The 15,108-nt window shown below is 39.3% G+C and overlaps 1 protein-coding gene across 1 annotated transcript; it reads right to left on the minus strand.

The window, feature by feature from the left end:
* Positions 1–1,375: 1,375 nt before the first annotated feature.
* Positions 1,376–8,875, minus strand: nr1d2a (nuclear receptor subfamily 1, group D, member 2a). The gene is made up of 8 exons (XM_084727616.1): positions 8,570–8,875; positions 5,863–6,099; positions 5,694–5,782; positions 5,424–5,568; positions 4,205–4,929; positions 3,915–4,100; positions 3,090–3,300; positions 1,376–2,706 (listed from the first exon to the last, which is right to left on the minus strand). Exons 1-8 carry the CDS (start codon positions 8,598–8,600, stop codon positions 2,507–2,509), a joined length of 1,824 nt encoding a protein of 607 aa, XP_084583742.1. The 5' UTR covers positions 8,601–8,875; the 3' UTR covers positions 1,376–2,506.
* Positions 8,876–15,108: the final 6,233 nt, after the last annotated feature.

Raw genomic sequence — 15,108 nt, forward strand, 5'->3', positions numbered from 1 at the left:
ATTCATTCATTACTCAGTTCCCAGTTTGTAAGCAGTGGCCTCAGAATAGCAAATGATTTTTCAGCAATTAATAGCTTTAAAGTTTAAAGTTAAATGTTATGTTCTGTAGCTGAAATTCAGGAAGAAAAAAGATGTAGCATGCAGCTGGTTAATCAAATATGTGAGAGACATACAGTATAATAACATAAAATAATTGTGATATATCTAGAGGCTTATTCTGACACAAAACCAACCTCATATTTAAAATGTCCAGAAAAGTTCAGTGGTGAATGGAATTCATTAAGACATCACTTAGGATTTAGTCTGAACTTGAACCTGATTTGAAATGATTTGCAGGTGAAACAGGCCGGTCTGCTTATGGGTCATTGGACTTAAAACTCATTACATTTGGAAACTATTTGCAACAATTTACATCTGGAGAACAAAACAAAAACAAAAACACCCTCTTCTTCTTAAAACATGGAAAAGAAATCTGGTGTTGTTCTATTATTGTTGTTATTAGTATTTTATATGTTTTTCGTTGGGATGGGGAGTCGAGTCAGGGATTATAAAGGACACGATTTAATGTAATGCATTGTGATATTTCCTATACTGCCAAAAATAAATATCTTTATAAAAGAAACTAAAACTAGGAAATTTTAATTAACTGCTATAATTTTGATAACTAGACTGTAGAACCCACTTAGAACATTAACTAAAATTAAATTTTAAAAATATGCAGGAAATGTCTTAAGTGTCAGTCTGTCAAAATCTGTCAACCCAAGCATTGGAGACATTGTTGCACACGTTCACTGAGGCTTGGATTAACATGACTGTGATCACAAAGTGTGCATTTATATTGTATTATCTTTTTGCCAGTGACAAATAACCCCAATACTTTTAATTAAAAAAAATACAAAAAATATGAAAAAACTAAACTGCAATATAATATTTTTAAACATAACGAAGTAGATTTAATTCTGCTACATGTAAGAAACATAATAAATGCACATAATAAAATTGTCATATCAATGTAATACTATGATCATATATTCTGAGGACTCAATCCAGGTGAACTCAAAATTTTAATGGTGTGAGTAAAATGTTCAGATTAGTATCATCTTTAAAAATAATTTTGTTGCACTTGCACATGCATGTAAGTAAAGTAGAAAGTTCTGCGGGGTCCTTGTGGATAATAAGCAACAATTTGCAAAGACAAACTGGTAACGTAGAGTGAGTGAGTCAGGGACGTTCACAAGTTGAAGTCAAGAGGTTGTAGGCAAATGGCTCCACCTAGTGGTGATCAACAGCCACTGTTACTCTGAAGATTCACATGTTGGTTCTTCATTTATTCAAAAAATACTTTGATATCAATAAAAACACAAAGTACACAATGTTTTCTTCACTTGTATTTATTCATACTATACCATATTTATATTCTATATGTTCATCATATATTTATATATATATATATATTTATATATTTATATACTTATTTACAAAGGCAGTGTTGCCAGTCAAAGAAACTGATATTTCAACAAAATGGATAACAAAAACAAGTGTCAATTCAGTGCTATGCTGAAAGCACACAAAGTTTGATTTAAAAAAACAAAAACAAACAACAAACAAAAAAGTAATGAAAACCAGAAAGTGGGAAAACAACAAAAACACTTGGGTGTGACTACGTTTACATGTAGCCTTTACATGTGTCACTATTTGTGGGCTTTGAGTTACTTGGTTTTTCTGCTTCAAAACATGTGCAAATGTAGTGTCGCTGAAAATCCCCCAGAAATCACCAGGCAGTGTGCAGGCAGTTGACATGGACTTAAACAGATTTAAAAAAGAAAAAATTAAATAAAAAGAAAACATAAAACACTATACACACTGAAACAATGAACTGATGCTTTCTGAGGCAAAGGGGAGAAGATCCAAGTAATAGTTGTTCGCATTAAGTACAGCCATGCATTAGCAGCGATCGTCACACATTCTTCAATACATTTTCTGATAGCTTGCCTTTCTCGCTGACACGGATCAGTCAAAATATTGGACCAAACAAACATGCTGTGTGTAAGTTATATATTGTCTCTCACATTCACCCACTCAGAGAATACACTTTGGAATTAAATGGCTTTTGGATCGACTAATTGTTTTCTACTCTGTATCATTTCATAAAAGCCAGTTAAGTACTCTTCTTTCTTTTTCTCAAAAATAGAAAAGCGCCTCCAACTTTGCAAAACTAAGAATCTCTGACACACGTGCACTTGCGTGTGTTTGTGTGCAACAAGCGTGAGCTATCTCATCTATAAATACAGTACAGTTTTATAATCTTCTCTCTTCAGACCCCACATGGTCTACTTAACAAAAATAGAATAAAAAATAACTTTTAATACATTCTAGAAACAAACACAAACAACTGGGTTGGTCGAATACAGAGGGCAAGGGGGCAGTAAGAGGCAGGTCCTGGTGGAGGTGGAGGTGTGTGTGGAAGGTGGAGGGCACAGCTGTAACCCCCGCCTTTAGGAAGCTTTCACGGATGAACTTTGAAGGAGAGCAGTTCCTCTGAGTGCATGTTGTTGAGTGAACGCAGCTCTGGAAGCTTGAGCAGCAGCTTGGTGAAGGTGGTGGCCGACTCCTCGCCGTGGTTCTGCATCACCAGGTTTCGCAGCGCCCGGATTAGTTTGTCCTGCAGGGCCTCGACTGCGTTCAGATCCTGGATTCCTGAGCGATCTGAGCAGGAACAAAAAGGGAGAAAAGGTTAACGCTGGAGGACAGAACAGGGCTTTATGTATAATGTAGACCCTAATGTATATTTTACTTTTAAATACATCACACTGCTTATTTAGAATATGTGTTGACTTTAGAAGCCTCTGTGGACAAAAGTGGTAGTGTTTCTACTGAAATAACCACAAAATATGATGTTAAAAATAAAATAATCTGAAGAAAAATGTCCTCCTCACTGTAACTTTGTATGGAAAAATTTAAACAATTCATTAACCACTTGAAAGAATTCTTGTAGTAGCTTTAAATGGCATTTGTTTGTAGATATACAGATTTATAATATAGTAGTTCAGAGCCTTGTAATAAAAATATTACAACTTAATTGTTCTTACCGGCTGAGACGAGCACCACAGCCGTGAAGAGGCTCATTTCGTCTGAGTCGAGCCGCAGCGCCGCCAGCTTCTCGCTGAACTCGCACATAGAGTTGAGGAGCTCACCGGCGCCCAGCGACCGTAGCGTGTCCAGGCTGTAGCGCTTTCCACTCAGGAAGGTCACCGTCCGTTCAACCACGTTGAACAGAGAGGCGAATCGGACCATCAGCACCTGGGAGTCGAGAGAGGGAAATCAACTTAGATTATTATTTGTGTGGGAAAACAAAGATTAAGATATCTTGCGATGAGTTTGTTGATCCAACTGACTCCGTAAACCTCGTCTCTTACAAATAGTCATGATATATTTGTCTTAATCCATCTATAATTAAATGTCCTGCGGGCATGTTGCTAGTTCAGTCTTTCTCTGGCGTCATCCTTGAGAAAATTTCATTAAAAAGGTGCGTGGTATCTATAGTTGGTACTTCAGGAGCGGAGCATGAATGGGCAACTGTTGCTCCACAGTGATAAAAACAGACAAAGAAACCAAAGGTTTAGATAAACCTGAATAATCTGAATAGGAGCCACTACAATGTGTGTGTTTCAGCTTTCCCCAGAGGAACATAATGCTAAACAGTCTGAATCGCACCTATAGAGGATTTTTGTGAAGTCTCTTTGATTTCCAACTGTTATCAGAGTAAATATTAGGCGGCACACACGGCTGACAGTCCTCTGTTTGGGAACACCACAGTGGATCCTATATTCAGCGTGTTTGAAGAGCCCGCCGTGTTTGACTTCAAAGCACAGGCTAACATGGGGTGTTTATGTTTGGCTTGTTTGCCCTCTCACCTCGAAAGTTCCAGCTTTCAGCAGGCTGACTTGGTCATGCTCGGGGAGGTCGCGGAAGCCTGGGATCCTCTTGGCGAAGTCGACCACCTCCCGCACGGCGGGGGTGAAGCTCATTGAGAACTCCTCCCAGATTTCCTGGCTTGGCTTGTGGGGGTCCACGTACGGCGATGTGTTCATGGGACAGACCTGGAAAAATACGAAGACAGACGGTCAATCAGGGAGCTTGATCAAAAGAAGTTTTAGCTACTTTTCAAAACTAGTTAAAGAATTCAAAACAATAAGCTACTCACCAAGTGTGCTCTGTTATTCACACAGTTGGTTGGTCCATTGTAACCACTTGAGGCAGTCTGTGTGTTATATTCATGCTGTCTTTGGCCGTCTTCTGATGGTTCACAGCTAGGGGCGCTGCTGAGCTGCTGCTGAGGCTGCTGCTGTAGAACTACCCTCTCCTCCCTGTACGCAGTGTTGGTGACATGCTGGCTGTTACTGTAAGAACTGTGCTGGTAACCTCCCACAACCACATTGTTGTTCCAGCAGTTCCAGCTCTCCTGCTGCTCCTCCATGCGGCTGTCACACCCTGTCTCCAGGGCGACCGACTGACTGACTGGCGAGGGCGAGGCCTGGCCCTGTCTCGGTGACCTCTGCTGGCTAAAGGCGAAGGCATCTTGGTGCTGCCTGCTCATCGTGACGACGGCCTCGTCCTCGCCGCTGTCTGATGCGCAGGAGGAGGCGGAGCTGGAGTTGGTGTCCATGGACACCACAGACTCAGAGTCCTGGGGGCACTGTGGGGAGGAAGGGTTGGAGCACGACGGGGAGTCGGAAGCAGAGGAGGAGGAAGAAGAGGGAGAGGAGCTGGCGTCGCTGGTCATGGCCTCCATGGGCAGCGACGAGCTCTGATGGCCGTGCAGCATGCTGTGCAGCTGGCTGTTGTTGCTCATCATATTGTTCATGGCATTCTGCATCTCCAGCAGCATCCTCTGCTTTTCTCGCTTTGGAATGCGGCCAAATCGGACAGCTGAAAGTGAAAAATAGCACCCATTAGATTATGTCAAGATTAAGAACATTTAATAAGAACCAGCTTTTGAGTCAATGAATCACATCGGGCAGAAAACTGCAGCTGTACTGTTGTACTTGTGTTCACACACCAATCAGGTATTCTTTGCTTTTTTAGTTAAACCTCCCACAAGGAGTTTTAACTGGTTATGAACCCGTCTCAGTTTAATACTGATGCCTCTATATGACCTGCATTAGCAAATGAGACCATCCACACACAGTGAGTACAGTGAGTAGCACATTAGGCAGTTAAAAAGAAGCAGGAAGAGATTTTTATTTAGATTATTTCATTTTTAACTAACTTATATTTTGTGGTTATGGTGGTGGAAACACTGCTGTGTTTGTCCACAGTGCCTCCAAAATCAACAAATATTAAAGTTCCTTGTAGGAGCTTTAACTGCATGATAATAAACTAGACAAACAGCTGACTGAGATTAAACTAAATGAAGTGCTCACCATCTCTGGACATGCCGACAGCCAGACACTTCTTGAACCGACACTGCTGGCAACGGTTCCTGTTGATCCTCATGATGGTGCAGTTCTCCATCTTAAGACACTTCTTGTATTGGATGTTTTGCTGGATGCTTCTCCTGAAGAAGCCCTAAGGAACCACAAGACCCCCATGTGGCGTGTTAGTCATGTGAGCATGTGAGTATGTAGAGTCAGCAAGAGGATATGAATCAAATTTCCAGACACGCAACCTCTCATTGTAGGAACTTGTCTCACCTTGCAGCCCTCACAGGCATGCACGCCATAATGGAAGCCAGAGGCCACGTCGCCACACACCTTACACAACAGCACCATGCCGTTGATTTCTGCCAAAACAAAGATAAGTATTGATTCATGTGCACCAGATCAGATATGCAAGATACTGAGACTTTGACGATGTGCTTACTGGTGATGCTGCTCTTAGCGGACGTGGAGGAGCGTCCGGCCTTCTCCGTGCCGTGGCTACGCTGGTGGCCGTTCTTGGCCGAGGGAGAGATATCCACCACCATGCCCACAGCTCTGCTGGGAAGCGAGGGGCGGGATAGAGTTGGTGATGTCGACAGGTAGCCGCTGCTGGAGCTGGTGCTCAAGCAGGACTCTGGGCTGGAGGCAGAGCCAGAGGAAATATAGGCAATGACTCCTCCTGTAGAAAGAGAGACAGTGACGTGTTATGGCAGGTAGATCACTTCCAAAATGAACAAGAGGTTTCCCAGTTTTCTGTCATAGCTTTTTAAAAGAAATCGCATTTAATTATTATGATTGGCTACATCCATCATCCCTGTATTTTGACTTTATTACCTGCATATAAAGTTTAAAATGTAGATACCTAGACTCATCCTTCCATCAGCAAAAAAAAAAAAAAAGTTTTGCATGCTAAATAAACAAACTCTTATCTGTACAGTAAGAACAGGTGTCCCTGACACGCCTTTGTCTTGTTTCCTGGTTGGTTCATTCACTGCTGTGATTGACCTGCTTTATCACCTCCAGTGCTTGCTGGTTGGATAACATGTTACATAACATGCCTGGGACTCTATGCTATGGGAGTGTGCTCTGCTGACTGGAGACCAGACAGGGTCACTGAAGCACTGGAGCAACATAACAGTTGTAAGAAGAAAAGAATACAAAGGGAAAACATGTCCCAGTGGGTTATGTAATGACATATTTGGCCAGCAAACAGCGCTGGTGGACGTTTTGTAGCAAGAATTTAGAACGGAAAGTTTTGTGGATCAACAGCTCGACCAACCTGCAGCCTTTTTTACAAAAATGAGGAACTGTTTTTTTTTTTTTTAATTTGGCATGGGACATACCAAGTGATAAAAGCGGTTTATTACTCAATGATTTCCAGTTAATTCAAAAATAGTTTTCGCTGTCATTCAAGTGTCCTTAGGCAAGGCACTAGACTTTAAAGGGACAGTTCACCCCAAAATCAAAAATATGTATTTTTCCTCCTATCTGTAGTGCTGTTCATCCATATAGATAGTTTTGGTGTGAGTTACTGAGTTTTTGAGATCGACCTTAGAGGTGTCTGCCTCCTCTCAAATACAGGATGAAATGACACTCAGCTTGTAGTGCCCAAAGCAGCAAGAAAATACATTTATACGTAAAAGTCAGTACCAGTGTCTCTTTCCAAAAATCATGACCAGGTTGCTCAAGATAATCCACATACCTTGTTGTGGGCTGATTCATGTAGTCGCTTTTCTTTCTCTGGTAGAACATACAATAAAACGGCTTTCTTCCTTCTACGAAGAAAGTAGTTCCCACATAAAACTACTCGCAACAAGGTCTGCATTTTTATCTCAAGTAACCAGGTCGTGACTTCTTGAAAGAGTTTTTCAAATGTATTTTTGGGGTGCTTTGAGCACTACATCACTACAGCCAATATCTCAAAGAATTCAACATCTCACACCAAAAATATCTTGGATGGATAAATACAAGTAAGGAAAAGTGTATATTTTTGATGTTAGAGTGAACTCTCCCTTTAACTGCTCCAGTGACTTTCCAGTGAGATAATGTCAAAAAGTAGGGCGGTGCAGTTTATAAGTACCAAACATGCCTAGTCAGTTTCCATTTAAAAAAAATGTACTGGACACCTTCCTTGGAATGTTTGCATAAGATTTTTTTTTTTTATGTTTTTCCTCATTAACAGTAAAAAGCCCCTAAATTTAGAGGCACTAGCACATGATTACCTAACCCCAACCATGACTGTTCTCTTTCACGGCCCACCCACACGTGGACCTGTCATGAATTTCTGTGTGAAAGCGAAGCTCGAGGAGGAGAAACAAATCTAGGTCAGCGGCTGCTGTCTCCCTCCGTCTCACGTGTATCTTGCAGTCCAGCCTCACGTCGGGACTGCTGTGTACAGAGCGGATTATGAAATGTTTTGCGTCACGGGCCCCGCTCCGGCCAATCAGAGCAGAGTCCCGCTTGACGCGTGCTCTAGGAAGGGAACGCCCCTCGACCAATCAGAGGAGTGTTCCCGAACGCGTGTACACACACAGGCACATGGCTAGGCTACGCTGTCCATGTGAGCGGGACCGGGGAAGATAAACACTGTTGTTGTGTCAAATGTAAATGTAGCATCGACGCAGCGCCGCACTGGCACTCCTAACCCCATTTAAAAACACACTAACATGGTTTATTACAGTTTTGGCACAGGACAATTTAACAATATTCTTCGTAAAAACGTGTCATTTTTGGGGTCGACCATTGTTATTCTGCACAACAGGAAGGAAAAAAATGCCTCAATCTGACGGCACCATTCATTTGTGTTCTGCCCTCCTACAAATACTTTCTTACAGTCTGGACCTATTATAAAATGATTTTTACGATGCATCCAATGACTTCGACTTACAAGCACAGTTTTATAGCATTTTTATAACTATGTCACAATTTTCTATATTGAGTTTCCTTTCCACCAGTAACACAGCGAAAGAATGCATTATACAACTTGATGTACTTATGAGTCATTTCAGTGTTAAGAATGAATTAGACCTCTAATATTTACACTACTGCAAAACCCAGGTCTCTGCTCAATGCATGCAATTAAACATTACAATCTTGCAATATCTGCATTTCATTGCGGCAAACATTTTTATCAAACATTGTCCTCTTACCGGGTTTAGTTGTCCCAATGTCCTCAGGCATCTCCGTTCGAGGAAAAGGAAAATCTCCAGCAGGTATTTTAACTGCAACAACTCAACTATCTGTCACGACTTCTGCCACAATCACGAAAAAAAAACGACAAGAGACTAAATCTGGCGATTTTGCGCGAGTACGACGAGTTTAACGACGGTTCTGAAGTTCATATCAGGGTTCTGTTTCGGGAAATGATGTGCACGTCCGACAGAGAACAGGTCGAGTACGTAACTGAGTCGGAGGAACTCCCTCCTTGTTGTGTGTGACTGCGGGTTAGTCAAGAGAACTAAATGTTCTCAATAGTGGGCTCGCCCATGTGACCCATTTGTCGGCCCCGCCCCTCCGCCCGTCCGCTCGAGCCACTTTAACCCAGTGACACACTTTCAGGACACCGGAGGGGCGGAGCTAAGCGCGTTCTATCGACGTAACAGAGGAATGGTAACAGAGCGGTCACGTTGCAGAGCACAACGTGAAGGGTGAAGCTCAGCAGTACAGTATGGTGATGCCGCGTGCGTTCGTGTTCTGAACATAGACAGCAAAACTTTCGAGTTTCTTGTCAACACATGACTTTTTTCCGTGAGTCAGACACTGTAGAGCTGCAGCAGGAACCGTGCTCGACTTTTAAACACGAAATTTGGTGTAAATAGCAGAACTTTAAAGAAAGTACATTTACAACAGATACAGGTTTAAGGTACCTGAATGTGTCATTTTATTCTAACTTCAATTCCAAAAAAACAAACAGAATGCAATGACTTGCAAAAAAAACGCCTTGGCTTGTAATCAAGTGAACACCATACTACAACAAGATATTTAATGTTTAAATATACTCTTTCTGATCGATGCCTGCAACATGTTCCAAAAAAGTTGGGACAGAGGCATGTTTACTCCTGTGCAGAGATGGCAACAGTGCACTCATTCTGCACATTCTGTACTCAAGTACAAGTACAGAATTTTTTTTTTTTTTTTAAAGACCCGTAAAAGTATTAGTACTGATTCCAGTCAAATACTGTTGTTTGTATTTGGCAAAATGTCCCAAGCACAAAAAAAGGAGAGAAAATAAGGAAATGCAGACAGAGGGCAGGTTCTCTGCAGATAAAGCTGTCGCTACACACTTCTAATGGGCCATGAGTGATGACTGAGATGGATAAAAATCAATATATGTCAAATGCCAAAGTATTGGGTCCTGGGGAAACCCAGTCAAAAGCATGCGGTTATGCAGTTTTTCCTCATAGATTGAACTATTTATTTATTGAGTTCATGTTTGGCATGGGTCCTAATTTCAAGTAATACACACTCGGTGAGGTAGGGCCACTCTGTCATTTTGAAGGAGACAGACACACATGCAGCAGCAACAGAATATGCAAACTAAATAACTTTACTAAAATAATGATGATCTTTTTTCCTCAGATGAAATCAACTACACAACTAATAATGTTTTAATAAATAAATAAGATAACATTTTGCTATGATGGTTGTTTCTTACAATAGTTTATTCTTGAGGACTTCATTCAGTCAAATATGTTGCTGGATGAGGGTTAAACAGATACTCCAGTATTTCAGAAGGAAATGTTGCATGTAGTTTTTACACCACAACATACTATATATTTTATATTTGTAGTTTCTAGTTACACTATAGACTCTTATTTTTATTTCTGTATCATCAGCTCAGAAAACTACACATTGCTATAGATTAAAATATCTATAATTAGCTATGCACCTCGGCCAGTTACAAAAGGACTTATGATCAAATGTGTATAGTGTTTTCTGTTAGTATTGTGCTAATACCAGTATAGAACTGTATTTTATTACCTAATTAAATTTTTATTTAAATGTCTTTAATTTAATCTTTCTCTTTACTTCATGCTCGTACTGCTGAGCTGACCTGTTCTTCTCGTCCCACACATTTTATTGCACCATTGACCCTGTGTTAACCTGAATATGACCAATAAACTCAACGTGAACATTGAAACATTAATGCTTAATGCAGCAGTAATAGTATTCCAAGAGACCATTATGATGTCTTAACGCTGACAGGGGCCATTCTGTATAGTGTTTCATGTGTGTAGATATTGTCTGTGTATGTCTATATATACATGTATGTGCATATATGTACATAAACTGCATGTGTACACGAATACAGTTCTGAATTTCTGTATGACTAACTTATTTTAATGTCAGACCAAAATAATGATGATTAACTAAAGATTTTGAGAGCAGACTTGTACTTGTTATAAAGTGTTTTTACTTGATACAGTGCAGTCCATCAGCCGCCACCGCCATAATGACCTCTAAAATGACTTCTACCAACACCTCTCTTGGCTCAAACTGTATTTTAAGACTCCATCTTACTGTGTTTATGCCCTTTAACTTGTCACTTAAAGCTAAAATAAGATTAGCCAACAACAGCTCTATGTTTTCTGTTATATTTTAATGTAACTGGCAAACTTGCAACAAAATGAAACCGTTATGAACTTAGAGAAACACTTGCTCGCAAGTTTGGAAAGTATGGGATGCTACATTTGTACAAAATCATGTATGTTATTATCGCTTGATACGGGTGACGGCTTAGAAAGACCTCATCAATGCTCCCCTGGTGTGGAGCTTTACAATCTTGGGCTGCTGACATTGGCGTTCCATATATTTATTTTTCTTTCACAGCCACTCAAGCTGAATTTCTATCTTATTGACACTGGCTACTTTGGAGATGTATGTTCTACCATTTTCCACTAAATTCAACATAAGTTAGCACAAGCAGTGTTTTGCAGACATCGTTTACGTTTAACCTTCAAGCAGCCCTCTTGCTTTGACTTGGCACAGACTGAAGTACCTTTGTGTTGTGAGATGACACTTTTGCAAAATTACAGGACTTACACGTGTTGAAAACACAGTCCTCTTTGTACACACTGACTTCTAAGGAGTGAGGTGAAAGTGAAATTGCACATTGTCATTTTGTTGAGCCCCACGGAAGTCCCCAAACTCCCCATTAGTCAAAGATTTACAGTTGTGGAAAGAGTAAAACTACTGGTGTTGAAAAATATTTAAGTAAAAGTACAAAGTATTACTTTTTTAAAAAACTGCTGAGAATAATTTTTTTTAACCCTCAATATCTAAATTACTCCCGCGCTGTTCTGCTCTGTGGTCGCGGTCACCTCTCCAAACCTGTAGCTGCTGCAGTGTTTGTTTGTTTTTGGGTTTTTGGCTGTGTGTCATGGTTTTCATTGACCTATTTTTGGTTGGATAGCCTTACTGGCTACACAAATGCAGATGAAAGGTTTGGATATTAATTCAGATTGTACTCAGTACTCAATGCTCATAAAAGTACAAGTACCCCAAACCCAAAATGACTTAATTGCAGTAATTTGAGCAGTTGTAAACCCATGAAGATTTTATTATGCAGTTAAGATATGCAGGTGTTTATGGTTAAATTGGGCTGAGAAGTTAGTTTCATCAAGGCAAAACTTTTAATTTCTCCAGTACTCTGCTTTATAACCACATACCTGCAAAAGTCCCTTCCCATCAGCCTCAGCTGTATTTTGTATTTAGTGCTGCAAAGGCATGTTTGTTAAGATGGTGAACATGGTAAACCTCACATACGTTTAGCATCAGAATGTAGCATTGTCACTGTTAGCTTGCTGATGTTAGCTTAGCTCAAAGTAATCCTGTGCCTAAACACCATAAATTACACCAAAAACTAATCAGTTCATCTTTTAGTCCATGTGGTCGTTTGTGTCAAGAAATTCCCTCAAGGCGTCAAAATATCATGTTTACAAAAACGATGATTCCAACCCGACAACCCGAAAACAGGATGCCTCCAGCGATGACTGTTACCATTACAGAGGCATAAAAAGAGAAGGATTTTGATATAAAACACTCTTTTTTAACATTATCAAGAGCTAATGGACTAACAAGGGCACACAGGATTAGACCATGAAAAAAATATTTTGGATCTTTAAAACAAAGTTAGCTCCGTTTTAACCTTGACTTGCTAATTACAAAACTCTACTCACTGTATCAACTGGGAATCACAACATGAAAAGCAAGTAGTAAATAAGTATAAATACTTAGCTACTTAACTACTTTTTACTTTTGCTCCCTTTATTTTAACACAAATACTTGTACCTTCTACTCTACATTTTCAAAACCAGGCTGTTTACTTTAGTTTTAATGCATGTGAGGGTTATTTTTAATTTGCATCTTTGCACCGCTTGTGAGAAGACAGAAATCACCTAAAAAGACACAAGACAAAAGCGATGTAAAAGACATAACAGAAAGAAAACAACGTAAAAGATATAACATAGACAAAAACAGCATAACAACATGAAAGCGCTGTAACAAGATGAAAATGCCATAACAAGACGTATAAAGACGGACAGGGACACTTGACTGTGAAGAACAGATGAGGCCGGCAGAAGAAATGTCCTTCACAGAATTACATTTCACTTTTTTCCTTGATCAGATTTCAGAGCACAAGTATATTTTTACTTTTGAGCAAAGAAGTCGAATCAGTACATCTTAAGTATCTGTTCCTCCATTTTAGTAAAGAATGTGTGTACTTTTGCCACTTCTGATAACAAGGCTAACCACATGTATTGTACTCTATTTTTAATATAATTGGCAGCTCATAAGTGGTTGGAACACTACGTCCTTGATATGAACTCTCCCTCATTGTAATTGCTTGTAATGTTTATTATTCTTACAGTTATCATAAATCACTCTACTCTCTGGCCTGTTATAAATCTCACAGGCTGAACTACATAACTGCACCTAAAATTTAAATGGCTCATGTATATAAATATAAATGATTAACATTTAAAATGGCTAGACTAGAGGAATTTGTTTAAACAAGTGTGGAACTGCACGAGTACAAAACCATCTGTTTTGAAAAAAAGTGATCTATTAACTTTGTCTGCTTTCTGATTTTGAAAAGGGATACACAAGGATTCTTTCATAATAAGATTATTAAAAGAAATACAGTCAAAAATCCCTTTTGTCAGTTTAAAAACCACAAATAGCACTAACACTTGTACAGACTACAGTGAGAGTGTGTGTATTTATCAGATTCAGCTGTATGACCAGAGTTCAGGCCTCTCTGGAATGGTTCACTCTTGGCAGGACACAAGGTCCTCGGAAGCTTTCAGCCATCTGAAGTATTTTAAGAGCTGAACATTGAAATGACATTTCAGAGTATAAATAATTTGAATTTTGGAACAGATTTGTTTTAATCTTCCTTCTGTAGTGGGTGGCAGTTTTCTCAGGTTGTGCTGTTATTTTTGTAACTGTGTTCTTATGCTCCTCTCTTGAAATTGACTTTTACCTAAATTATGAAAAATAATGCACAAATTCTACATTTCTTTCAAATATAAGGCTGACAACATTCTTTATTTTTCTTGCTTTTGTCTAGAGTTTCCTAAACTTCCAGACCAGGTCCCCCACACCGTCAAAAAACAAGTCTATTTATGGCCATCGACATGGTAAGTCATTGCATCCAGACGATATTTAAAATATTACAGCTACATCTGAATTAAATAATAAAGTTATATATGATTTGCCATTTAAGCACAAAGAGAAATGACACATGCCTGAGCTCAGAGGCAGATTCAGCAGCCGCTCACCTACTGATTGAAGACAGAGATGTGAGAGTAGACCCAGTAACCTCAACTGAACTCCACTTTATTTATAGCACTGTACACACAAGACAGTTGATCTACTACTCGAGTACTTCACCGTCTGTGTATAATATATAATGAGCATTATTTGTCAACAATTATAACTGTTCCAGGGCAGTGAATCAGTAAACTTTCCCTGGTATTTTAATATTCACTAAAAACATAAGTAAAAAAAAAAAGAATCAAGTACACATAAAATGCTACCAATAATTAATTTTTTTAAATCTGCGCCTATATCAGGCAACACATATGCTAATCTGTTATTTCCTGTAATGTCATTGATGATCTTATTTTTAGTTTAGTATTAGTTTCCACTTACTGGTGCCCACAGGAGGGTTTGGACAGGAATTGCTGACAAATTCAACTGTGAGAATTATTAATCATTAATATCCATACTACTGCATGATAGTGTATCATAACAGTTTATTATATGTTTATATACAGTACTGGTCAAAAGTTTGGACACATTTTCATTCAGTGTTTTATCTTTATTCTTTTACTTCTCTACGTTGTAGATGCATACTGGAGACACAACTATGAAATATGAAATTATGTAGTAAGAACAAAAAGTGAAACTCTCTTCTGCATTTACAAGATTTAATCTGCAGTAGTAAAAAAGAAAAAACTTACTCTCTTTCTCATAGACAGTAGTTCCAACATGAAACTGCTCACAACAAGGTGTGTGAATTATCTTGAGTAAAGGGGTCATGATGTTTGGAAAGAGACATTTAGTTCAGATGTATTTTTTTAGTACTTGGAGCAACACGGGACATGTGCCATTTAGTTTCATTACATTGGAGAGAAGGCAGACATCTGTACGACTGATATCTCCAAAACTCTGCAACTCACAC

Source organism: Lutjanus erythropterus, chromosome 9 (assembly GCF_056507025.1).
Source record: "Lutjanus erythropterus isolate fLutEry1 chromosome 9, fLutEry1.hap2, whole genome shotgun sequence".
Lineage (NCBI taxonomy): Eukaryota > Metazoa > Chordata > Actinopteri > Lutjaniformes > Lutjanidae > Lutjanus > Lutjanus erythropterus.

Coding starts and splice junctions, on each gene's coding strand:
- nr1d2a (XM_084727616.1), bottom strand. CDS start 8,600: ATGCCTGAGGACATTGGGACAACTAAACCCG. Junction 4,930..5,423: donor TGTCGGCATGTCCAGAGATG/GTGAGCACTTCA, acceptor TTTCACTTTCAG/CTGTCCGATTTGGCCGCATT. Junction 3,301..3,914: donor TGAAAGCTGGAACTTTCGAG/GTGAGAGGGCAA, acceptor CTCGACTCCCAG/GTGCTGATGGTCCGATTCGC.